Source organism: Zophobas morio, unplaced genomic scaffold (assembly GCF_036711695.1).
Source record: "Zophobas morio isolate AGI-343-1 ecotype UQ-CSIRO unplaced genomic scaffold, CSIRO_AGI_Zmor_V1 ptg000049l, whole genome shotgun sequence".
NCBI classification, from domain to species: domain Eukaryota; kingdom Metazoa; phylum Arthropoda; class Insecta; order Coleoptera; family Tenebrionidae; genus Zophobas; species Zophobas morio.
In genome coordinates this window covers 3087901-3114972 of record NW_026972154.1, presented here as the reverse complement: position 1 = coordinate 3114972, position 27072 = coordinate 3087901, and the positions used below count along the sequence as shown (strand labels likewise).

General features: G+C 33.9%; 1 protein-coding gene across 1 annotated transcript; it reads left to right on the top strand.

Moving 5' to 3' along the window:
• LOC135142575 (uncharacterized) lies at window positions 1-4735 on the top strand. Its single transcript, XM_064074295.1, has 6 exons — window positions 1-23; window positions 80-2105; window positions 3919-4044; window positions 4096-4340; window positions 4383-4580; window positions 4636-4735. Exons 1-6 carry the CDS (start codon window positions 1-3, stop codon window positions 4733-4735), a joined length of 2718 nt encoding a protein of 905 aa, XP_063930365.1.
• Window positions 4736-27072: the final 22337 nt, after the last annotated feature.

Here is a 27072-nt window from a genome sequence, read left to right as displayed (position 1 = left end):
ATGTTCGAGGACTCAACTCAAAGGTAAATGAATTTTATATGAATATTTGTGCAAGTGATGCTGACATAGTTATGTTAAGTGAAACATGGTTGCATGAAGGAGTTGCTAATTCTGAGCTTTTTCCTATGGGATACAACGTATTTCGCTGCGATAGATTAACATCAAGAGGGGGAGGTGTCCTTATAGCTATTAAGGATAAATATTCGGCATGCTGTGTTATTTCTAAATCACCTATTCCGGAAATAGAGTTAGTTGCTGTACAAATATCTAGCGGTTTACAGAGCTTCGTAATTGCATCGCTATATATCCCACCAGGACTTGTACATAATATATATGATCGTCTATTAGAATATTTAGAAGCAACTATTGCCTTTACGCACCCAGTACTTATAACAGGTGACTTTAGTATCCCTGAATTTGTTGACTGTTTAAATGGTATGGGAATGTCGTATCTTTTCAATATTTTTAAACACTTTCTCAGCCTTAATAGCCTCACCCAGTGGAATACAATTCTGAATCACAATGCACGTTTACTTGATTTGGTTGTGTCAACCAAGGATGTTATCACTAACATTTCCAAAGAGGAGTTCCCATTAGTTCGTGAAGATTTACATCATCCCTGCTTAAGTATAAATATTACAGTTAAACTAGTTGAAAGCTCATATTTTCGGAATAATCCAAATTCGTTCTATTTTAATTTTAAGAAAGCTGATTTAGTTGGCCTCTATTCATCAATATCGACGTTTGAGTGGTCTAAAATAGAGGAAATTAAACAAGTTGATACAGCTTGCAACTATTTTTATGATGTATTGTTTGATTTGTTCTCACAGTTTGTACCATTAAGTAGTGGCCATTCAAAACGACATAACTATCCTATATGGTTCACTAAATCTATAATCGATGCAATCAAACAAAGGCGATATCATTGGAATAAGTACAAGAAAACTGGTATAATTAATCACTTAGACAAACACAAAGAACTGAGGCGTAAAATTAAGTATGATATACGTAATGCATATTCTTCGTTTTTAAAAAATGCTGAACATTCCATTAAAGATAATCCAAAAAATTTTTGGACGTTTGTTAATAATAAGAAAAATCAAAGTAGGATCCCTGGAAATATGATTTCTGATGGTAACACATTCACATCGTCGCAAGACATCGTTGACGCCTTTGGTCACCTATTTGCTGGGGTATTTAGTTCTAGTGATAATCATATATGTGGTCAGTATTGTGATAATATTCGTTGTGAATTCTGTGATAAAAAGTGCTGTCCATCTTTACAATTGAAATCTAGCTGTGAATCTTCTTCTGTTCTACATCCTTTTAAAATAAATGAGTCTGACGTTGTTAAGGCCGTTAAAAGAATTAAGTCTAATAACATTGCAGGTCCTGACCGGGTTCCTGCATTTATTGTATCTGACTGTATTAGTTGTTTCGTAGTACCTCTTCTTCATATTTTTAATTTAATCATAAAAACATCGGTATACCCCAGTAGCTGGTTAATATCCAGAGTCTGTCCAGTTTTCAAAAATGGTGATAAGTTTGATATTAATAATTACAGACCTATAGCTATATTATCAAATTTTGCTAAATTGTTTGAAAGTATCTTGTCCAATGTCATATATGCACATGTAGTTAATTTTATTTCGAATGATCAACACGGCTTTATTAAGGGTAAATCAACATCAACTAATTTATTTGAATTTACTCAGTTGGTATCTCAAGCACTGGATAATAGGTTACAAGTTGATGTGATTTACACCGATTTAACTAAAGCTTTTGATAAAGTCCACCATTGTATTCTACTGAAAAAACTGCAGAGATTTGGTTTTTGTGCCAGCTTAGTTTCATTGTTAAAAGCCATGGTTATGAACAGATTCCAGTACGTGGAATATAATGGTTACAAATCGCGTGAATTTAGTTGTAATAGTGGAGTAGCGCAAGGGTCAAATCTAGGACCGCTTTTATTCATTATATTTTTTAACGACATTTCTGAATACATCAACTCCAAATTTTTTGTATACGCTGATGACTTGAAGCTCATTAAGTTTATAAACTCATCGTCTGACTGTTATGATTTGCAAGACAGCATTGACTCCTTTGTTAAATATTGCTCAATAAACTGTCTTGTCATTAATAAATCAAAATGTAAGATTATGTCGATAACCAGGAAAACAAACCTAATTAATTACAATTACAATATAAATGGTAATCTTTTGGAACGTTGTAATCAATTTAGGGATCTAGGTGTTATCATTGATACAAAATTATCATTTGTGCCGCACATTGAATATATTACAAATAGTGCTTTAAAATTGTTAGGTTTTATAATACGTAACAGTTCAGATTTTCGTAATATATTCTCCATAAGGTTATTGTTTAATAGCTTAGTTAGGACCAAACTTGAATATTGCAGTAGTATATGGAGTCCTGCACAACAAATGTATGTTACACTACTTGAAAACGTCTTACGCAAATATTGCAAATTTTTATTTTTTAAAATGTTCGGACAATATCCAGTTCTACATTGTAATCAAAATGTGCTTCTTAATTTAGTTAATGAAAGGTCTTTGGTGAGTAGAAGAAATGTGGCTAGTTTAGTGTTCATTCAAAAAATAATTAATGGATCAATTAGGAGTGAATATTTACTTAATCAAATAAAAATAGTTGTCCCTAGGGCTGTAAGCAGATCGCCACTTACCTTCTTCTATAACATCCCAAACACTTTTCGCCATTACAACTCGCCAATGTTAAATTCTTTCAAATTATGGAATTGTATTCAAAATAAAATTGACATTTTTCATGATGATTTGAGCAAACGTAAGGTTAAGGATCAATTACTTGACTACTACAGTAAAACCTGTCTATGCCGGAATCGCGCGGGTCCAAAATTTTTATCCGTCTTAAGCAGGGTTCCGGCTTTTACAGGAAACCCGGCTATGACGGAAAGTAAACCTCTATAAAACGGAAATCAATTTTTATTAAATTGAATACATAGGTACATATAAAAGAATTATTTGAAATAGTTGTTTAATGTTATTTGCTTTTTCGGCCATTGGGATATATTTTCCATGTTTGTTCTCAACTGCAAAAGGTTAGCTAGACGCTCACCGCTTTGTCATTATTCTCTAATTTATTTTAGGAATATGTTTTATAATTTGATACACTTGCGTTTTTTGCAACCGAAATTTTGCAATTTCTTTAACACTCAAATTTTGCTGCTATTGTACATTAATTAAATCCATTTTGCTGTTATTGTTGGTCGTTTTTTGGACCATTGCGAACACACATATAACCACGAGAGACACCAATTAAATGAGAATTGAGAACAGTGATTTCCTGTTGACAAAAAATGCACCTGCAGGTCCACGAATTGAATTGCATATTTTTCGTAGAAATCATCAATTTTGTTCTCGCTTCCGTTTTATGCAGAGTTGGGTGCATGTATTTTGACATGTTGGGACTTACAAATATTTTCCGTTTCCGCGTTATGCAGTTTCCGGCTTATACGGACCAAAATACATTAAATTAGGTATTTGAAAAAACGGGACTGCGGAAAATTTCCGCGATGAGCAGTTTTCCGCCTTCTACAGAGTCCGGCATAGACAGGTTTCACTGTATATGCAATGTTAATAGTATATTTTGTTTAGTTGTTATGAGGTTGGAAATTATGTTTATATTGTTTTTATTATTATTATTATTAGTTTTAATTATTTTTTCTATTCATTTTTTTTTTGCCATTAGTTATCAATGTATGATTCTATCTCTATATGGACCTTGTGTCTGTTGGGAAAATAAAACCTATTATTATTATTATTATTATTAAATTTGAATAACCCAGTGTTTGTAGACGAAGATTACATGAAGATTTGTCGGTTTTTAGTCATCGATGTGTACCATTTAAAATGTTTGCAGTTAGTGCTATTTTTGTCCAAACTAGGTGCAATTTTTTTGGTGGTCGTTCAAACCTATCAATTTTTAGCTCGATTCGAAGTCGATTACTTCGTTCAGGATGGGCCGTCATATTTCATTGGACTATATGTAAAACATCCAAAAGTTTGCTTATTTACAAAGTGATTTTTGTGATTATAGATACTAACCTGTCTATTAGCACAACCTTTGGTAACAGACACAGTAGAATCCATCGCAGAAAGCGTGGAGCAAAACAATTCGCAAAGCATCATCAAATCCATTCCAAAAAGAGCAAAAATAAGTGCCTTCTACTCTTTCATCTATGTGGTCTGGACTACGATGACTTCCGTACTAGCGGCAATTTCGATAATGATTCCAACCAAAGCCGATGATAATTTTTTCTTTGTTTTCAAACTAGCAGACATGTATCTGCCAAAATTGAACAATTTTTTTAAAGTTTTTTACAGGTGTTTAGCTATTCCCTTAACGTACGTGGGCGCGACTATAACTTGTTTCAACTTATTGTACTCATTGCAAGTTGTCAATCTTGAAGTTCAGAGGTGCCTGCAACAAATAAAAAAAACTAACGCAACAATAGCAGCGAACCAAAAGGAAATTACCAGAAATCTGAAACGTTTGCTAAATTCGTTTTCATCCAGCGAGATGTAAGTAGCGTCAAAAATGAGTGTTTTCTGATGAAAATCTGACAATTTTCAACAGTGTCTGGGAGGCAGCAAAACGGGCGCAGTTTATAATATTTCCACTGAAAATTGTGGGTTCTGCGTTAATGATGAGCATCGTCGTATTTACTTTTGGGTAAAGTCACAGGGTCTTTTATTTTTTAAGTGAAAACCAAATTAGTTTGAGGGTTCGCTAAGGGATCAGTACTTTCGTATCTGCGCCATTACGATTATGTCGTTTACTGCACTCTTGGGGACTGCAGGTGTTGGTCAAGATTTAAGATTAAGATTTAAGATTTATTTATTTACCCAGCAGACCGAAGTCCAATTACAGGATAACAAAATACAAAACAACAAACTTGTATATACTTAAAAAGAATACCGAAAAACATTAAAACATATTAAAATAGTCTTTACATAGCCTTCTAAATGCGCTAAGCTGAAAACGAAATATATCTATGTCTTTGTTAAATTTACATAATTTGTTATAACTAACACACATATTGTACATTGGCGAATGCAGATGTTGATTCGTATGTGGGGTGTTATAAGAGAAGGTCAACAAATTTCTACACAAAACATTGGGAACACTGAAGTTGAGCTGTTCGAACATATATGAGGACACTGTAATGCTGTGAACAATTTTATATAGGTAGATAATATTGGAAAATTCACGCCTAAGATGTAATGGACACAAACTAAATTCATCTAATAGTTCTTGTTGTGGATACCCCTGAATAGGATAAAAACCATGTGATATAAAATGTAGATATTTGCAAAATTTACGTTGTACCTTTTCCATGGAGTTAACATGAACATCATAAAAAGGATTCCATACTACACAACAATAGTTTAACTTGTTTACGATGTAAGCATTATAAAGTATTTTCAAACATTCAATATCTTTAAAACTAGTGGTGTTCCTTTTTATAAAGCCTAACATGGTATACGCGTCTTTACAGATTTTATTAATATGAGGAACGAATGACAGGGAACTATCTAAAGTTACGCCAAGGTCCTGAATTTGTTCACATTTGTTTAGTAACGTATTGTCTAGGTAATATTGAAAATTAATTTCATGAGTTTTACGAGAAAAGGTCATTACTTTACATTTACTTATGTTAATCTTAATTTTATTAGTTCTACAATACATCACAAAATTATTAATATCCTCTTGAAGCGCTAAAGAATCAAGGTGGTCTTTAATTATTCTTACAATCTTTAGGTCATCCGCGTACAAAAATACTTGGTTGGTGAAGGCTTTCGTAATATCATTGATAAAAATATTGAACAAAATAGGCCCAAGATTTGACCCTTGTGTTACTCCGATAGTAGAAGAATACACCCTAGATTGATAGCCATTGTGTTCCACATACTGAGATCTTTCACTCAATATTGATTGAAAAAGAGATATCAAGCTGTTACATAAACCAACTTTTGAAAGCTTATTTATTAATATATTATGATCAACAATGTCAAAGGCCTTAGAGAGATCTGTGTAAATAACATCTACCTGATGACGTTTATCTAGAGCATTGGAAACTAATTGGACAAATTCACTTAAATTGGTAGTAGTAGATTTCCCTTTGATAAAACCATGCTGCCTGTGTGTAATTTGGGATGTTACGTGGCTATACAAAATATTAGTTAAGATGCTGTCAAAAATTTTTGCAAAATTGCTAATGACAGATACTGGGCGATAGTTAGTGACATCTGACTTGAAAATTGGGATTACTTTAGCGATTTTCCATAATTTGGGAAAGGTACTGGTCTGAACAATTAAATTGTACAAATAGCAAAGAGGTTCGCAAAAACAATTAATACAATCCTTAACAAGGAATGCTGGTATTTTATCCGGTCCCGAAGTAAAATTAGATTTTAACTTTTTCACAGCCTTCTTGATGTCAACCATAGATATATGAAATGTATGGAGCACATTTTGCATATCACAGTCAGATGTATCACAGTTTAGGTTATCCACAATGCCACAACCATTATTATCACAGACAGAATCAAAAGTATCACAGATGGGATGACATGTCTTCGACGAATAGACACTGCTAAATAGATCTGCAAATCCTTCGACAATGCTGTATGGCGAAGACAATTCTTCAGCATCAAGAGTCATTTTGCCTGGAATTCTGGTTACATTTTTTTTTGTGTCAATAAATGACCAAAGCTTGTGCGGATCGTTGCGAAGACGAAACTGTGCGTCATTCACAAATTTATCGTAATCTTTTTTGATATTAGACTTGATTTCTTTACGAATTTGATTAACCATATCGGAATAATATTGTAATTTAGTTTTTTTGTCAAGCAATCGAAGATTATGTAAGAACAGAAAATACACTGGCCAGAAGGTTTAAACATTTTTGACGTTAAAAACAGATTAATTTGTTTCATTTTAATTCACTGCAACGTTTCTCTGGCTAGTGTCAAAATTTGATTTTTTGATATTTAACAATTTTTGTAGAAGACTGAAATTTTAAACGCTTTAGTTGAAGTGGAGTGGTACGACTGGGACGAATCCAACAAGAAAATGAATTTGATGCTGCTGATATCTTTGTCGAAACCGATTAAAATCAAATTCTCCGAAAATATTTCCGTTAATTACGAAATGGGAGTCCAGGTGAGTATATCATGTGAATGAAAATACTGGCGAAAACTAAATTATTTGATTACACATGGCAAAAACTTTTTTCTCCACGATTTCCGTGATGGAGAGATTGCATAAATCAAATTCGGGCATTTTTTGAATGGGCGTTTTTATCTCGAATTTTGAGACTAACTAACTTTCAAATTATTTGTAGCTATAGTTGCCTAAAACTTTGTTAAATAATTGTTTGTATTTCGGTAACTATTTTTCTGAGCAGTTATTCATACGTAATGGGCGTACAATAAAATTTTAATTGAAGGGGGTCCGGTAATTATTTCCAAAGATTAAGTAGGAATATACTTTGGGGCATGGATTGTTTCACCACGATCATTTTAAATTCAGTCGGGTTGACAGATAATTGACATTTGACTTGACAGCATTGACTCTGGGTGTAGAGGTTATGGATCGGCTTCATTTGTTTCTATTTTTTGCTCCATATTTCGCTTAAGTCCAGGTCATCCCTTTCCCCCTTGCCATTTATTTCATCATTCCACGTCTCTTCTCTTTTCTCTTGTCACCATTTCCCATACCATTTTTACTCTCTTGTTTTTGATCATTCTTATTACATGCCCGAACCATATTAGTTGATCTGTCTAAATTATTTGTATAACACTTTCCACTGTTAGATATTTTTTTCGATTCACTTCCGTAAATGTGTGTCGTCTCATATACCTTTGCTTTGGTTTCTTAAGATATATCTTTCTTATTAAAGAACAGGAAAGAAGATGTGAGGGTATTTACAATTTTGAAGACATCGGGTTAATTGTTGACAAAATTTTTTCTGTATTAATTCCGGTTGTTTGATTTCATTATGATCCGGAATGTTATCCTGAGCGATTCAGTCCGGAAATTAAGAATAAAATATTACCTTATACATATTTAACTTTTTTTTTTATTTTATTTTTTTATTCAATTACGTTCCCCAACAGGCACCGAGGCCCAATTACAGGGGAACGGGACATACACGTTACACCCAGAGCCATGGCGGGAATCGAACCCACGACCCAAGGTGTAGCGGGCAAGCATCATACTAACTAGCCCACCCCGGGTCCTCAATCAAATTGGTAAATCAAAATAGAGATACTAACACAAACAAAAAAACTAAAAGGTACACATATATGAATGGACGTAGATTTCACCAAGAAGATACAGGAAGAAAGAAAATCGCTAATTCCTTATTTAAAGGAAACTGGAGAAAAAGGTCATAAAAAAAGCGGAGAAAAATTTATAGATCTATGTGTAGACAACCACCTAATACTTAGTTAATAGCCCACACAAAATTCACACAAGACTTGCAACAAAATATAATCGAGTAAGGAAAAGAACTAGAGAAGATATAGTTGTAAGCACATACAGCCAAACAAAGAATCGAACAACTCAAAAGCTATTACTATCTGGTACCATCAATAAAATGCAATGGGAAAATCGACAAAGAAATAATAGAGCATACAAAAATACTTATTCCGATTAAAATAAATTATTAATCTGCAGTTTTTCTCGTGGTTAGATTCTGTCCTTTCTTGTGAGTTTCGTTCAACTTTCAAACAGTAAAAAATCGTATGCAAATTTATACTTGACTCTTAATTTCAGGTTAATGAGAAACCGTTTTGTGTTAATCTTATTTGTTTTATTGCTTGGACATATAAAAAACTATCGATTACACTTTAACCGCCATTACACTGATTAATGGACAAAGTTTATGAATTTCAAAAACCGATATTATTCCAACTAAGGTGTATCAGCCACGTATTTCTGTTCAGTCAGGGTTTTCTTCTAGCACAGAGTGGCTGTTGTGATACAAGATGCACTGTAAGATTTCCGCAATTAAAGAGCAAATTTGAATAACCTAGTGTTTGTAGACGAACATTATATGAAGATTTGTCGGTTTTTAGTCATCGATGTGTACCATTTAAAATGTGTGCAGTTAGTGCTATTTTCGTCCAAACTGGGTGTAATTTTTGCAGTGATCCTTCAAACGTACCAATTTTTAGCTCGATTCGAAGTCGATTATTTCGTTCAAGATGGGCCATCATATTTCATCGGACTATATGTAAAACATCCAAAAGTTTACCTACTTATTTACAAAGTGATTTTTGTAATTATAGATACTAACCTGTTTATTAGCACAACCTTTGCTAACAGAGACTGCCGAATCAATCGCAGAAAGCATGGAGCAAAATAATTCGCAAAACGTCATCAAATCCGTTCCGAAGAGAGCAAAAATAAGTGCCTTCTACTCCTTCATCTATGTGAGCTGGACTACGATGATTTCCCTAATAGTGGCAATTTCGATAATGATTCCAACCAAAGACGATGATAATTTTTTCTTTGTTTTCAAACTAGCAGACATGTATCTGCCAAAATGGAACAATTTTTTTAAAGTTTTTTACAGGTGTTTAGCTATTCCCTTAACGTACGTGGGCGCGACTATAACTGGTTTCAACTTATTGTACTCATTGCAAGTTGTCAATCTTGAAGTTCAGAGGTGCCTGCAACAAATAAAAAAAACTAACGCAACAATAGCAGCGAACCAAAAGGAAATTACCAGAAATCTGAAACGTTTGCTAAATTCGTTTTCATCCAGCGAGATGTAAGTAGCGTCAAAAATGAGTGTTTTCTGATGAAAATCTGACAATTTTCAACAGTGTCTGGGAGGCAGCAAAACGGGCGCAGTTTATAATATTTCCACTGAAAATTGTGGGTTCTGCGTTAATGATGAGCATCGTCGTATTTTACTTTTGGGTAAAGTCACAGGGTCTTTTATTTTTTAAGTGAAAACCAAATTAGTTTGAGGGTTCGCTAAGGGATCAGTACTTTCGTATCTGCGCCATCACGATTATGACGTTTACTACACTCTTGGGGACTGTGGGTGCTGGTCAAGCAATCGAAGATTATGTAAGAACAGAAAATACATTAGCCAGAAGGTTTAAATATCTTTGACGTTAAAAACAGATTAATTTATTTCATTTTAATTAGACAGCAACTGTTCCGGTTCGAAGTTTGTTAATATTTTGTTTTGATTTTGTTTGTTTTCCCGCGGATTGCTGACAAGTGTATTTTGGTCACTTTCCACTAGAGGCGCCATAGTACCGAGCAATAGGGCCCGGTACTTGGGGTTGGCGCTGTTATCGAACAGAGTAATCGAGAAACCCTCAGAGAGGTAACATCGCTAAGGTGGGCGTTAAGTGAACGCAGTTGCCATCTTGTGTGACGTCAATCGCGAATTGTTGTCGCGAAACTTAGACACGTGGTTCCTTTGTGCATGCGGTCTACAAACCCTCAACCCAGGAGGCTGAACAAAACAAGGTAGGTGACCTTTTGATGCGTTTGTCAGCTTCGATCCAAATTTTAATATTATTTTTTTGGAATTGTAAAATCGCCGCGAAAAAAAGGTGTTTTCAAAGCCTTTACGTCCAACAGCAACGTTTCTTTGGCTAGTGTCAAAATTTGATTTTTTGATATTTAACGATTTTTGTAGAAAACTGAAATATCCAACGCTTTATTTAAAGTCGATTGGTACAACTGGGACAAATCCAACAAGAAAATGTATTTAATGCTGCTGATATCGTTGTCCAAACCGGTTAAAATTAAATTTTCCGAAAATATTTCCGTTAACTACGAAATGGGGGTCCAGGTGAGTATATCACGTAAATGAACATACCAGCGAAAATTAAATTGTTTGGTTACAGATGGCAAAAACTTTTTTCTCCACTATTTCCGTGATGGAGAGATTGCATAAATCAAAATCAGGCGGTTTTTGAATGGGCGTTTTTATCTCGAATTTTTTGACTAACTTTCATTTTATTTGGAGCGGTGGTCACCTAAAACTTTGTTAAATAATTTTTTGTATTTCGATAACTGCTTTTCTCAGAAGTTGTCGATACTTAATGTATGTACAATAAAAATTTAATTGAACCTGGCCTTATAAATATTATTTGCCGTTTATTTGCAACAGGCTAAGAAAACCCCCATTTGTTCAATTTTTCAGTTAATGTTTTATGAGTTATGACAAACGAGATCAAGTGCGTTCGACAGATCTGAATAGAACACCCCTTTTATTAAATTTTTTTACAACGTGTTTTGTAAACTGTACCACATGAGAAACAATTGACCTTCCACCAACAAAGCCATGCTGGAAATGAGATATGAAAGGCTTTATGGAGGGCACTATGTGATTAAAAAGAACAATCTCAAAATTTTCGCAAAATTGGAGGAAATGGTTATTTGACGATAGTTATTTATAATTGAGCTGTAAAGGCTTAAGTAATAAACTAAAGTAGTAAAATAAAGGTTTAACTAAAACATTAAAACAATCTTTTATTAAAAATGTGAAATGAAGAAATCCCCCTTCTAATTTTTTAAAATTATGAAAAATATAAATATTTCGTCGTCCTAGAGGATATATCAATATTATGGTTTACTGTTATGTGACTACTGCAAAAACGTTCTACATAATCTACAAAGACAAAACAAAAACGATGATAATGCCGGTGAAAGAGAAATGCCATAAAATAGAACTAAATGGGACAAAGAATCGAACAAATTAAAAGCTATTACACCAATGAAATGCAATAGGAAAATCGACAAAGAATTAATAGAGAGAATAAATATAAAAATTAAAAGTTCGACGCCACGTCCTCTTCTGTGCAAAATTATTAATCTGCAGTTTTCTTCGTGGTTAAATTCTTTTATTGTAGGCTTCCTTCAAGTTTCAAATAGTAAAAAAAATCGTATGCAGAGTTATATTTCATATTTTACGCGTAATGAGAAATCTTTTTCCGTTAATGTTATTTGTTTTATTATTTAGGCATATAAAAAATTATGGATTCCGCTATAACGACCATTACACTGCTTAATAATAGATGGAAACTGTTTTTGAATTAAAAAACCGATATTATTCTAATTAAGGTTTAATTTGCACCTATTTCTGTAAAGCAGTCGCTGTTGTGATACAAGATACATTGTAAGATTTTCGTAATTAAGATGCAAATTTCAATAACCTAGTGTTTGTAGATGAAGATTACATGAACATTTGTTGGATTTTAGTCATCGATGTGTACCATTTAAAATGTTTGCAGTTCGTGTTATTTTCGTCTAAACTAGGTGCATTTTTTTTGGTGATCGTTCAAACCCACCAATTTTTAGCGCGATCCGAAGTCGATTATTTCGTTCAGGATGGGCCGTCATATTTTCTCGCATTATACGTAAAACGTCCAAAATTTTGCCACTTTATAAAATGATTTTTGTGTTCATAGATACTAACCTGTCTTTTATCACAACCTTTGATAACAGAAACAGTAGAATCTACCGCAGAAAGCCTGGAGCAAAATAACTCGCAAAGCATCATCAAATCCGTTCCGGAAATAGTAAAAGAAAGTGCCGTCTATTCCTACTTCCGTACTAGTGGCAATTTCGCTAATGACTCCAACCAAAGACGACGATAATCTTTTCTTTGTTTTCAAACTATCAAATATGTATCTGTCAAAATGTAACAATTTTTTTTAAATCCTTTGCAGGTGTTTCGCTATTCCCTTAACGTACGTGGGCGCGACTACAGCTTGCTTCAATTTATTTTACTTGTTTCAAGTTGTCAATCTTCGAGTTCAGAAGTGCCTGCAACAAATAAAAAAAAAATAACGCTATAAGGGCAACTAACCAGAGGGAAATCACCAAAAATCTGAAAATTTTGTTAAATTCTTTTTCGTTCAGCGAGAAGTAAGTAGCGTCAAAAATGAGCATTTTCTGATGAAAATCTGATAATCTTTCAGTAGTGCCTGGAAGGCAGCAAAACGGACGCAGTTTATAATTTTGCCTCTGAAAGTTATGGGCTCTGCGTTTATGATGAGCATCGTCGTCTGTTACTTTGAGATAAAATTACAGTGTCTATTTTTTTTAAGCGAAAACCAAATTAGTTTGAGGATTCGCTAAGGTATCAGTACTTTCGTATCTGCGCCATCACGATTATGTCATTTACTACACTCTTGGGAACTGCAGGTTTTGGTCAAGCAATCGAAGATTACGTAAGAACAGAAAATACACTGGCCACAAGATTTAAACATTTTTGACGTTAAAAACAGATTAATTTAATTCATTTTAATTCGACTGAAACGTTTCTCTGGCTTTTGTCAAAATTAGATTTTTTGAAATTTAACAATTTTGTAGAAGTCTGAAATATTCAACGCTTTAGTTGAAGTTGAGTGGTATGACTGGGACGAATTTAACAAGAAAATGTATTTGATGCTGCTGATATCTTTGTCGAAACCGATTAAAATAAAATTTTCCGAAAATATTTCCGTTAATTACGAAATGGGGGTCCAGGTGAGTATACCACGTGATTGAATATACCAGCGAAAATTAAATTGTTTCGTTACAGATGGCAAAGACTTTTTTTTTCCACGATTTCCGTGATGGAGGGATTGTATAAACTAAAGTCGGACCCATTTTGAATAGGCGTTTATATCTCGAATTTTTAGACTAATTAACTTTCAACTTATTTGTAGCTTTAGTTGTCTAAAACTTTGTTAAATAATTGTTTGTATTTCGGTAACTATTTTTCAGAGCAGTTACCGATACGTAATGGGCGTACAATAAAACTTTAATTGAAGCGGGCCTGATAATTATTTCCAAAGACTAAGTAGGGATATACCTACTTTAGAGCATGGATTGTTTCACCACTATCATTTTAAATTCAATTGGGTTGAGAGTTAGTTGACATTTGATTTGACAGCATTGACCTTGGGTGTAGAGTTTATGGTTCATCTTCATTTCTTTTTCCTTCTTGCCATTTATTTTATCATTCCACGATTCTTCTCGCTCTTCCTCTTCTTCTCTTTTCTCTTGTCACCATTTCCCGTACCACTTTTACTCTCTTGTTTTCGATTATTCTTATTACATGCCCCAACCATGTTAGTTGATTTATCTAAATTGTTTGTATAACACTGTCCACTTTTAGATCTCTTTTTAAAATTTTTCACTTTTACTTTATTCGTTTTCGTCTTTCCCGCAATTTTTGTTAAGATCTTCATTTGGCACACTGTAATATTACTATTGAGCTGTTCGTCATAGTTTTGATTCACTTTTGTAAATGTGTGTCGCCTCATATACCTTTGCTTTGGTTTCTTAAGATATCTCTTCCTTATTAAAGAACGGAAAAGAAGATGTGAAGGTATTTACAATTTTGAAGACATCGGGTTAATTGTTGACAAAATTCTTTGTGTATTAATTCCGGTTGTTGGATTTCAGCATGATCCGGAATGATGTCCTGATCCGAAAAATTTGAACCTGAGAGATTGCGTCCTCGAATATTTGTTAAACAAACCTTACTTGATATTATATCTTCCCGCAGTAATTTCAGTTCACCGTTTCCCACCGTTTTTAGTTTCACTTATTAAAAACTACTACTGTATAAATCTTAAGAAGAGGTAAATCAAAATAGAGATACCAACACAAACAAAACAACTAACAGGTACAACTATGTGGATGGACGTACATTTCACTAAGAAGATACAGGGAGAAAGAAGATCGTTAATACCTCATTTAAAACAAGTTATAGAAAAAGGTCATAAGGCTACCTTGAGAAACAACAAGCCGGTAGTTAGCGATGATATTATGAAGCAAGGGACCTTCAACAGGAGAAAAAAAGAGAAAAATAAATAGAAATAGGCGGAAGCAGAGACAGAAAAATAACTGTAAATCAAAGATCTGCCAGTGAAAGCACAGTAGGAAAACACTTGAAATTTCAAAATCTGAAATGTGAAAATTAAAGAAAATAATGTAATATAAACTGCAACTAACCAAAAAGAAAGGCAAAGTCATAATGGAACTAATAAACGGATAATCGATGTAGTGGTCAGGAGTAGAAACAACAGAATGGAGGTTAGTGGCTCTCGGGTTAATTGTAAACCGAGATAAAAAGAAAAACATCAAAACGAAGAGAAATATAACGAAAAACTATTTATTATATAAGCCAACTGCGACGAAAAGAACACCAACACCATGATAATAGCATAATGCACCAAATGACAACGCAAAAAAAAGAAGAAAAAATGTAATTCTTTCAACTACTACAAACCGGAATATATAGAAGTATAGGAAACATTTTAATCGGGGGAGACGTCAGTGGGAAAATTGGCAACAACAACGGAGATATCCGAAAAACACATAGAAAGACAATAATAATATTAATAATAATAATCAACGTGATCTACAAAGTTGTTAGAAAATGGTCAGCAAAGCCGTCTGCAATTTGTTGAGTTGAATGGAAATATAGAGAACGGATGAAAAATGAAAACGAGGATAGATTTATATGTGTGTAGAGAACCACCTAGGAGTTAATATCACCTAAAATTCACACAAGATTTGCAACAAAATACAATCGGAAACCAAAAAATATAACTAAATGCACAAAGAATCGAATAAGTCAAAAACTGTAACTATCTGGGAACATCAATAAAATGCAATGGGAAAATCGACAAAAAAAAATAGAGGGAATAAATATAAAAAATAAAAGTTCAACGACACGCTCTTTTCTGCCTAAAATTATTAATCTGCAGTTTTCCTTGTGGTTAAATTCTGTCCTTTCTTGTAAGTTTCCTTCAATTTTCAAATAGTTTTTACCTACGCCCGTCAAACGTAACAATATTACCTTATACATATTTACCTTTTAGTGATGGGCCAAGAAGTCGCATCGGTATGTGTTATAAATAGAGAAAATACACAGTATTTTTAACTCAAAGACAAGGATCGTTATCAAATACTTTTTCATTACAAAAATTTCAAAATATACTCTACAACTTTGACTGTCCTTTTTTTTGTTGTCTGTTAATATGTTTTTCGTCGGTTTTGAGAGCTCTTTTGGTTAGACTTGGGTGACTTCACCTTTGTTTCTTCCTCGAATATTTGTTAAACCAACCTTACTTGATATTATTTCTTCCCGCAGTATTTTCTGTTTACCGTTTCCCACCATTTTTAACTTCACTTAAAAGCTAGAACTAAATAAAGCTTATGACGAGGTAAAACAAAAGAACTAAAAGGTACAATAATATATGAATGGACGTAGATTTCACTAAGAAGATAGAGAGAGAAAGAATGTCGCTAATACCTTATTTAAAAGAAGTTAGAGAAAAAGAAGAAACAACAAGCTGGTAGTCAACGATGAAGTATTATGAAGCATGGGACCTTCAACAGGAGGAAAAAAGAGCAAAATAAATAGAAATAAGCGGAAGCAGAGAAAGAAAAACAACTGTAAACCGAAGATCTCCCAGTGAAAGCACACTAGGACAGATTTGAAAATCTGAAATGTGAAAATTAAGGAAAATAGTAACAATGTAATATAAACTAGGACTTGGAACGTTAGAGGAATAAACAACGACGAAAACATACAAAATACACAACCTAGGTGTTACAGAAACCAAAAAAAAAAGGTAAAGTCATAATGGAACTGATAGACGGATACTCGATGTAGTGGTTAGGAATAAAAACAAGAGAAAGGAGGTTAGTGTCTGTAGGCTTAATAGTAAACCGAGATAAAAGGAAGAACATCAAAACGAAGATAAATATTAACGAAAAACTATTTATTATATAAGTGAATTGGGACGAACAGCACACCAACACTATGATAATAGCATAACGCACCAAATGACAACGTAAAAAAGAGAAGAAAAAATTGAATTCTTTCAACTACTACAAACCAGAATATATAGAAATATAGGAAACACTTTAGTCGGGAGAGACCTCAATGAGAGAGTTGGCAACAACAACGGAGGTATCCAAAAGACTCATAAAAAGATAATAATAGTAATAATAAATTTATTATCCTACAGGGAAAGCCCAATTACAGGATAGTTATAACAACAATGCTCTATCAAAGTGCATAACAATTTTCTCACCAATGTAATCAAATAAATAAAGACTTAATAATACATAGTAAAATGAAAACCGCTATAAATAAATGATTATAAGTTATAACAATAAATTAACTAACTCATTATTAATATCACATTGTAAGCTCACAATATTTATTATCTTCTTCATACTACATATTTATTGAAGAATACAGACCTAAAACTTTAGGGCGTTTAAACAACATCATTTTACAAGTTGTTTCTCGATTCTGTTTGCTTTCGTTGCAGAGTAGTAGAAATTTCTGTTGACTGATCTACGATAAAATATACCAACTTTTTGATAACTACGTTCCCAAATGTCCCATTACAATTTCCAAATTTCCAATATGGTTTACGACAGATGTTATTGTTTGTATTAGAGAGAAACAATGGTATTTAAAGTTTAATAAGAAATTCAAATTTGCCCTAAATTATTAGAAAAAGGACACGTGAAGAATATCAGAAATTTTTAAAGGCTGCAGAAAACACCATTTCAACAGATCCTAAAAATGTATGGAAGTTTATTGATAATAAAAGAAATGCTAGTAGAATTCTAGGAAATATGACATATGAAGATGAATCTTTAATATCAACTGAAGATATAGTGAATGGATTTGCTAGACATATGAGTAACGTTTACCATCGTGGTAGCAACTATGTCTGTGATGTAAATTGTGATGAATGGTCTTTCTGTGATAATTGTAAAATGAAAAACTCCAATTGTGTTCTAATTAACTGTGATCAAATCAACTGTGATATTTTTAGTAATGTTCAAAGTGTGCTACATAATTTCAACATAACGGTGACAATATCTACGCTGCTGGAAGAAAACTAAAGAATACGCTTACTATGGGACCGGGTAACATACCATATTTCCTGGTCCGTGATTGCTTACCCTGTTTCGTACGACTTCTCATATATATCTTTAATTTAATTATAAGTAGGGCCCATTTTCCCAAAGAATAGAAAGTTTCAAGAGTATGTCCAGTTTTCAAATCAGGATCTAAGAATGATGTGAGCAATTATAGACCTACAAATTGGAATTAACAGCGTGTCATAAAAGTAAAGACAGTGCACTTAGCTCAGTATATAGTTAAATAGTGAGTGTTTTTTTCGAAAAATTGGTTCATTAGTTAACAGTTTTTTTTTTCTGAATTGTGAGCGCTTTAAGAAATTCAGCCAGAATCGTCCATTCGTAGTGAGGTAACAACTTTAACCTCATTTGATAGTCAACGAACGTTTTTGTTCACAAAAACTTTCCAGTAGATATATACTGGTTTTTATTGAACAAAACTAAGCAACCAGCTTTACTATGCACCTGCTCTGGTTGTGTCCTACATATCCACCGATTTGATCTTCAACCATGAGTTCATCCCCTACTACTGCTAATCACGTCAGCTTCCCTAAGAAGGACCAAGCTGTTGTACTCAATTCCGTTAATGAGACGAAATCAACTGAATATGTTGTCGCTGTTGGTAGTTTAGTTCAGCCCAAAAACGTCCTCTTCGCCTCAAGAATAGCGAACAACCGAATTTGTATTTATCTAAAGGATAAACTTTTAGTAGACGAGCTTGTGACGAAATATTCTTCATTAACTATTAACAATCAAGAAGTTGGGATTCGACGTGTGATTACACCCGCACAGCGAATAATTATTTCAAACGTATGACCTACCATCCCCCACGACAGTATCCTCTCTGTTATTAAAACGCTAGGTTACAAACTCGTCTCTCCTGTGTCTTTTTTAAGGGCAGGGATTCAAAATGAGGAGTATAGTCATGTATTCAGTTTTAGACGTCAGATATTTGTCACGCCGGATGAGTCGATAAATTTACCTTCGTCTTTGGTGATTCAACATGATGGTACAAATTATCGCATCTTCCTTACTTACGACGACCAAACTTGTTTTAAATGTCATTTGACTGGTCATATAGCCAGCCAATGTACCAGCCAACCCCAGGAAATTACAGACGCCAACATTTTGAATAAACCTACACCTACAATTACAATAGTCCATGATGAAGTTACCAGCAGAAACGCAAATGGAAACTGAACACGTACCAGAAAAAGGTAGACCCACCTCTGAGTCACTTGAGGCTGAACATTCGATCCCTAGCAGTGAAAACAGTTCTTTTGATCGAGCATTTAAAAAGGTTAGAACAAGTAATTCCACCAAGAGTTTGACGGGCACATTTGAATTATTGGAATCTGCGCGTAGTTTATGTGAAGTAGCCTTTTGTTCTAGAGTTTTCCAAATTGGTTAAATTTATGGAAGATGTCGTAGGTGAATCTGAGGTTTTAACCATTGCCTTTAACTACACTAGTGACATTATCGGCCTTCTGGATGAACTACATCAAATTTATACCTGGCTTTCTCATACCAGTGTACCAAATCGTTGTTTGAAAGTACAACGGAAACTTAAAAAGGCTTATGCCCGGCACCAGACTTGTAGTACGGAGAGTAACAATGATCCAGATACTTTTTTTTTTTTTCTTTTCTTTTCAAATTCATGGACGCCACTGAGCCCTCTGCTTCTTTGTTTTTGTGTCCTCTTATGTATTGTAACACCGCGTGGTTATATTCAAAGTTTAATGAGTTCACTGCTTTTGTTTTATTCAATAAGCCTTCATTTATTTTAGTTAGTGAAACGTGGCTTAACCCTAAGTTACCTGATGCCTTAATACCATTGTCTGGCTGTCATCTATTGAGAAAAAATAGGCAATTTAGTAGAGGAGGAGGAGTTTGTATATATGTATCTGACCATGTGATGTCTAACTTCACAATCACTATCATAGATACACCTACGTTAAATATCGAGTCCTTAGTTATAAAACTTTCTAACCGTTCCTTAATGCTTGCTCTGGGTTGTATTTACAGGGCTCCGTCGACTGATTTTGAGAGTGATTCCAAACTTTTTGACATAATATCTAACTTGGCGAACGATTATACTAACCTTCTTATCTTTGGCAACTTTAACATGCCTGACTCGAGTTGGCCTTTAGCAACGCTAGTATCTTCGAATCCTTCTTATCAGTTGTTATTCGATGTGTTAAACGATTCTCATTTGTGTCAACTAGTTACTCAACCAACCAAGTATAGAGTCAATCAACAGCCCTCGGTTTTAGATCTTATTATTTCTTCCAGCCCCGACCTGCTCTCTAATTTAGAGTTTACTAGTCCGGTTGGTAAATCAGATCATGTAACCATTTTGGCCAACCTACAAGTCAGCCTGCTTACTCAAAATTGGATAATTTTATTCACGCGGTCGATCACTAATTATCGTTTGTTAGAAAATGATTTGGTCGAAACTAACTGGGAAGTATTATTAATGCACGACACCGTAGAGGAAAACTGGGAAGTCTTCAAATCACATTTACTTGAGTTGTCTCGTCTAAATTCTGTATCTAGAACATTTACCCGATCGGCTAAAAAACCTTGGATAAACCACCAGATATTACAGATGGTTCGACGCAAGAAAATCTTGTGGAAAACATACAAACGAATAGGTAACGAGATGGATTATGCAGCTCATAGGACGTTTTCTAATTTATTAGCATCGAAGGTTAAAGATTCCAAGGTGGTTTATGAAGCTCGTCTTGCTAACAGTAAAAACCCAAAATGCTTCTATAAATATATTCGAGATATTCTTGGTGGATCCGTAAGGACACCTCAAATTCAAAATTCTGTTGGCACTCTAATCACGGAAAATGAAGATATTGCAAACGTTTTCGCTGACTCGTTTGCAAATCAGTACACCATAGAACCATTAGATAGTCCCCCAGATATCGCAACGCCTCAATGTGGTGTATCTTTATCTAATGTTGATTTTATTGAGGATGAGTTCCGTGTGAAGTTGCAGAAGCTAAAGAAAACCTAATCTCCCGGACCTGATGAGATATCCGCTGCCATTTTGAGCGATTGTGCTTCTGCCTTAGCAAGTCCACTGAGTTTGCTTATGCGTCAATCTCTAAATAGCGGGGAGGTGCCTAATGACTGGAGAGTAGCTACTGTTAAACCTATTTTCAAGAAAGATAATAAATTTGGCGCCGGAAACTATCGTCCAATCAGTTTAACATCCACAGTTGGTAAGGTTATGGAATCCATTATCAACGATCGTATAATGCAGTTCCTACTGGACAATAAAGTTGTTCCTTCTCAACAGCATGGATTTATTCCTGGCAGGTCCGTATCCAGTAACCTCCTTTGTAGCCTTAATTATTGGTGTAGAGAGTTAGACAACGGCAATCCCGTCGATGTTATCTACTTTGATTTTTCCAAGGCTTTTGACAAGGTTCTGTTCTGGGGCCCCTTCTTTTTACTATTTATACAGCCGATCTTGCCCGAGTTATTAAGTGTCCATTCACATTATCTGCAGATGATCTGAAAGTGCATAATACCTGTGTTAACTGCGATCTTATAAATGCTGATGTTAATACTGTTTCAAAATGGGCGCATGAATGGCTTCTTCGTCTGAATAGAGATAACTGTTGTATACTCCACCTTGGCAGCAATAAAGGATGTTGACTCGCAAGTTGTTTTAGGTATAACTATCACGTCCGACTTATCCTGGTCGGCACATATTTTAAGTGTTGTCAAAAAAGCCAACACTGTTGTGTATCTAATGAAAAAGGTATTCCCCAACGCATCCCCAGCAACGATAGTAAAATTGCATAAGTCTTATGTGAGACCCTTACTCGAGTATGGTAACGCTGTTTGGCACCCTGTTCTAGTTAGAGATAAGCAGGTGATAGAATCTGTGCAACACCGTATTACTCGTAATCCGTTCAGTCTTCGTCGTCCTAAATACGAAGATAGGCTTAAAATTATGATGTTGCCTACAATGGAATACCGGAAAATCCGGGGTGATGCAATAATAACTTTTAAAGCTGTCAGCAATGTAGGATCACCCATCCGTTTACTCTTCTCCATCTCTGTGGATTTTCGAACTCGCGGTCATTTGTTTAAACTGCAGAAATAGAATTTTCGGACCAGAATCAGGCAGTTCTTCTTACCAAACCGAATTTTCAACATATGGAATTCAACTCCTTCTCATATTGTACAGAGTACTTCAATAGCTAATTTCAAGATTGCCTTCGACGCCTTCCAGGCTGACCAGTTTAGTGTTTAGATTATTGGAAATATAAATATTTTTTATATTAGATGTACTTAGTTTATATTTAGTTAGTATCTGCACTGTTCCTTGGGCATTACAGGACATTGTCCTCTGCCCAGTTAACTTTTCAAATAAATAAATTTGCTGAGCAATTTTGCTAAATTGTTTGAGGAAGTGCTAGCTAAAGTTATATTTAATCATGTATCGGGATGATAGCACAGCAGCAGCATGCATTAACGGTGACCAACCTATGTGAATTTGTTCAGTATGTTTCGAATGCTCTTGACAATAAAAAACAGGTGGATGTTATATATACAGATCGAGTAGATCACTGTATGTTAATTACCAAATTAAAACAATACGGATTATGTGATAATATAATGAAGGTAAGTTATTCTGTTCATTAATACGTCGTAGATTTCAGTATGTGGAATACGTAGGCAATAGATCGCAATTATGTCAAGTCTGTTCTGGTGTGACGCAAGGGTCGAACTTGGGTCCTTTGCTATTCCTAATGTTTGTTAATGATATAGTCATGTTGAAGTGTAAGCTCTTTCTGTATACGGATGATCTAAAAATAGCGAAGATAGTTAATGATTGTGAGTATTTACAAAATAATTTAATTAATACTACTCTGGTGTAGTAATAATGATTTAAAAGTAAACAACAAAAAATTCAAAATAATAACTTTTAGTAGAAAATCGGAAAGTATTAGATACAGGTACGATATTAATAATATTGAACTTGAAAAGTGTATGCAGTTAATGGATCTTGGTGTTGTTATGGATTGCACGCTCTCGTTTGTACGTCATGTAAATTATGTTGTGAATTCAGTTATTAAAATGCTAGGTTTTTATTACTCGTACACGACTCAATTTAAAAATGTAAATTGTTTAAAATAGTTGTACACATCATTAGTGAGAAGTTTGTTGATATTTTTGTAAATGTGTCTGAATTTATACAAAATGCTAGAACAGCTTTGTTACATTAGACTTTAGACAAACTTTTTGTTTATTATTTTTTATGGCTTATTTTGCATTCTTAATTTTGTTTGTAATGAATTATTTACCATCTTGGATTTTATGTGATATATATATTGCCCTATAGAACAATAAAGAACCCATAGGCAACATAGAAAAATTTCGAACAGAAGCCATTGTATTCAACCTTCAATTCAAGCCTATAAATATAGGAAGCAAAAATGGCAGTAAATTGCAGAAAACCCCTATTTGTTCAATTTTTCAATTAATGTTTTATGGCAAACCGACAAAAAACGAAAACGCAGAAAGATTTGTAGATCTATTCACGCAAGATTTGCAACTTGATACTTATTTTCAGGTAATGAGAAACCGTTTTGTGTTAATCTTATTTGTTTTATTGGTTAGACATATAAAAAACTATCGATTACACTTTAACCGCCATTACACTGATTAATGGACAAAGTTTATGAAAATCAAAAACCGATATTATTCGATGATTTCCGCATTAGTGGCCATGTCGTTAATGATTCCTACCAAAGACGACGATATTCTTTTTTTTCTCTTCAAGCTATCAAACGTGTATCTGTCAAAATGGAACATTTTTTTTTTTAATTCTTTGCAGGTGTTTCGCTCTTCTCTTAACTTACGTGGGCGCGACTATAGCTTGCTTCAACTTATTGTACCCATTTCAAGTTGTCAATCTTCAAGTTCAGAGGTGTTTGCAACAAATAAAAAAAGCTAACGCTACAGTTGCAACGGACCAGAAGGAAATCACCAGAAATCTGAAAAGTTTGCTAAATTCCGGTCCGTTCATCGCGAAGTAAGTAGCGTTAAAAATGAGTATTTTCTGATGAAAATCTGATATTTTTCATTAGTGTATGGGAAGTATCAAAATGGACGCAGTTTATAATTTTGCCTGTGAAAATTATGGGTTCTGCACTCTTGATGAGCATCTTCGTCCTTTACTTTCGGGTAAAATCACAGTTTCTTTTTTTTAATGAAAACCGAATTAGTTTGAGGGTTCGCTAAGGGATCAGTACTTGCGTATCTGCGCCATTACGCTTATGTCGTTTACTGCACTCTTGGGAACTGCATGTGTTGGTCAAGCAATTGAAGATTATGTAAGGAAAGAAAATACTCTGGCCAGAATGTTTACAATTTTTTGACGTTGAAAACAGATTAATTTATTTCATTTTAATTCGACTGAAACGTTTCTCTGGCTTGTGTCAAAAATTTGATTTTTTGATATATACAATTTTTGTAGACGACTGAAATACTCAACGCTTTAGTTGAAGTCGAGTGGTACGACTGGGACGAATCCAACAAGAAAATGTATTTGATGCTGCTGATATCTTTGTCGAAACCGATTAGCGATTAAAATAAAATTCTCCGAAAATATTTCCGTTAATTACGAAATGGGGGTCCAGGTGAGTATATCACGTGAATGAAAATACTGGCGAAAATTAAGTTATTTGATTACAGATCGCAAAAACTTTTTTCTACACGATTTCCGTGATGGAGAGTTTGCATAAATCAAAATCGGGCAGATTTTGAATGGGCTTTTTTATCAATTTTGAGATTAATTAACTTTTAACTTATTTATAGCTATAGTTTCCTAAAACTTTGTTAAATAATTTTTTGTATTTCGATAACTATTTTTCTGAGAAGTTATCGATACGTTATGGATGTACAATGAAAATTTAATTGAAGCAGGCCTTGTAATTATTATTTGTCGTTTATTTGTAACAGGGTAATTATTTCCGAAGACTAAATGGGAATACGCTTTGTTTCATCATTCCACTTTTCTTCTCGCTCTTCCTCTTCTTCTATTTTCTCTTGTCACTATTTCCCATACCAATTTTACTGTCTTGTTTTCGATCGTTCACATTACACGTCCGAACCATCTTAGTTGATTTGTCAAAATTTTTTGAATAACACTCCTCTCTTTTAGAACTTTTTTAATTATTTCACTTTTGACTATATCACTATAATTGGTTCAAAAGCGGAATTGTAGCAGAAAACCAGTAAACCCTAAACGACTGTCTTGCGTGCCTCTACTTGAAACTTAATCTATCGTTAAGAATTAATATCCATGTTAATTATTATTTATTAACTCATCAATGACGAAGGCCACATATAATGACTAGTCAATCTAATATTATCATTAGAGAGCGGATTTCTAGGTTTAATGCTTTTTGTGAAAAATGTAAGCACTTCGAAACTTTTTTATATCTGTAACTATGATACAATTTGGAGCATTTGACACATTTTTTTTAATGCTTATTTGCTTTTTTTTCAATTTTATGCATATTAAAACTTATATGCTTATTTAATGCTTTTTTCGACGAATATGAGTTTTAATGCATATTTTGTTCAAATGACGGCCTTGTCGGGATGACAAATATTTGTTAGTTAGCCGCAACCATCGTATGCATTTTACCTGGACTTGACCTTTGAAGTATACTTACTCAAGACCCTTTCTGTGAATAGGTTCCGGTGGTTTGGGTAATAAAATTTATAAGATTGGAAAAATACTCCATAGATTTAATGACTTTAAATCCTTACTTCCGTTGATAATGAATTAAAGCTTTTAACCAGATGTTCTTTTTCGGCATTTTGCGGCAAGACTGTTGAAGATTTTCTAGAAAAAAAGATTATTGTACCCAACTACCTACCTTAAAATTTTTCTAATTGAAACTTTTAAGTAAAAGAACCGTTTATTTCACAAGCATCAGTCTATCGCATCTGTCGTAGTACAGTGTTATACGTGGATCTCCCTTGTTACATGTTGAGTTCTTTTTGGTATTATTACTAATATTTTAAAAGAAGGCCGAAAGTAAAATCGACGCCGGATGAGTGGATAAGGGATTTTCCAGAATTAAAATTAGAAAACAACAAAATATTCTGCAGAGTTTGTGTGAAAACCGTAAGCCCACTAATTTTTTTTTTATCTATTTTCCTTTGTTAATCCTGTATATGTAGGCAACATGTCAAAACGACTCTTCATGTAGAAAGGAAGAAAATGTTTGAAGTTTCTAAAATTAAACAGCAGACCCTACATGAATCTGTTGCATCTACTTCCACAAAAGATGAGCAGTTTCAGTTTAATTTTGATTTATGTAATATGATGATCCACTCCAATATACCTTTAAAAAAATTGGAGAAAGGCCCTCTTCAAGAATTCCTTGAAAAAAACTGCAATCGACATATTCCGGTTGAGAGTACTCTCCGAAAAAATTATGTAGACCCAGTGTTTCAGCAAGCTTACAACGAAATTAAACATCGCATTGGAGATAATTATTTATGGTTCGCTGTCGATGAAACAACCGATGGTTGTGGAAGATACGTGGCAAGTTCAATTGTTGGAATCTTAAATGAAAATTTCCCTAGTCGAGGGTATGTAGTAAGTTTGAAAATGTTAGATAAAACAAATGGCAATACGATTACCAGATTTGTAAGTGACAGTCTTAAGTCACTATTTTTGTCAAATGCCGTACCGGCGAATAAAATTTTATTGATGATCTCCGATGCAACTCGTTATATGTTGAAAGCAGGGAATAATCTAAAAATATTGTACCCCAATTTAATTCACTCTACTTGCATTGCCCACGGTTTAAACAGAGTGGTTGAAGGAATACGTTTGCAGTTTCCTACTGTTAATAAATTAGTGGCAAATGGTAAAAAGATTTTTGTTAAAGCCCCACTAAGAGTGCAACATTTTAAGGAAAAAATTCCAAACATACCATTGCCCCCAGAGCCGATTGTAACGAGGAGGGGAACATGGTTACAGGCCACACAAATATATCAAAGAATTTGAGGAAGTAGTTACGGAGTTTAAAGAAGATT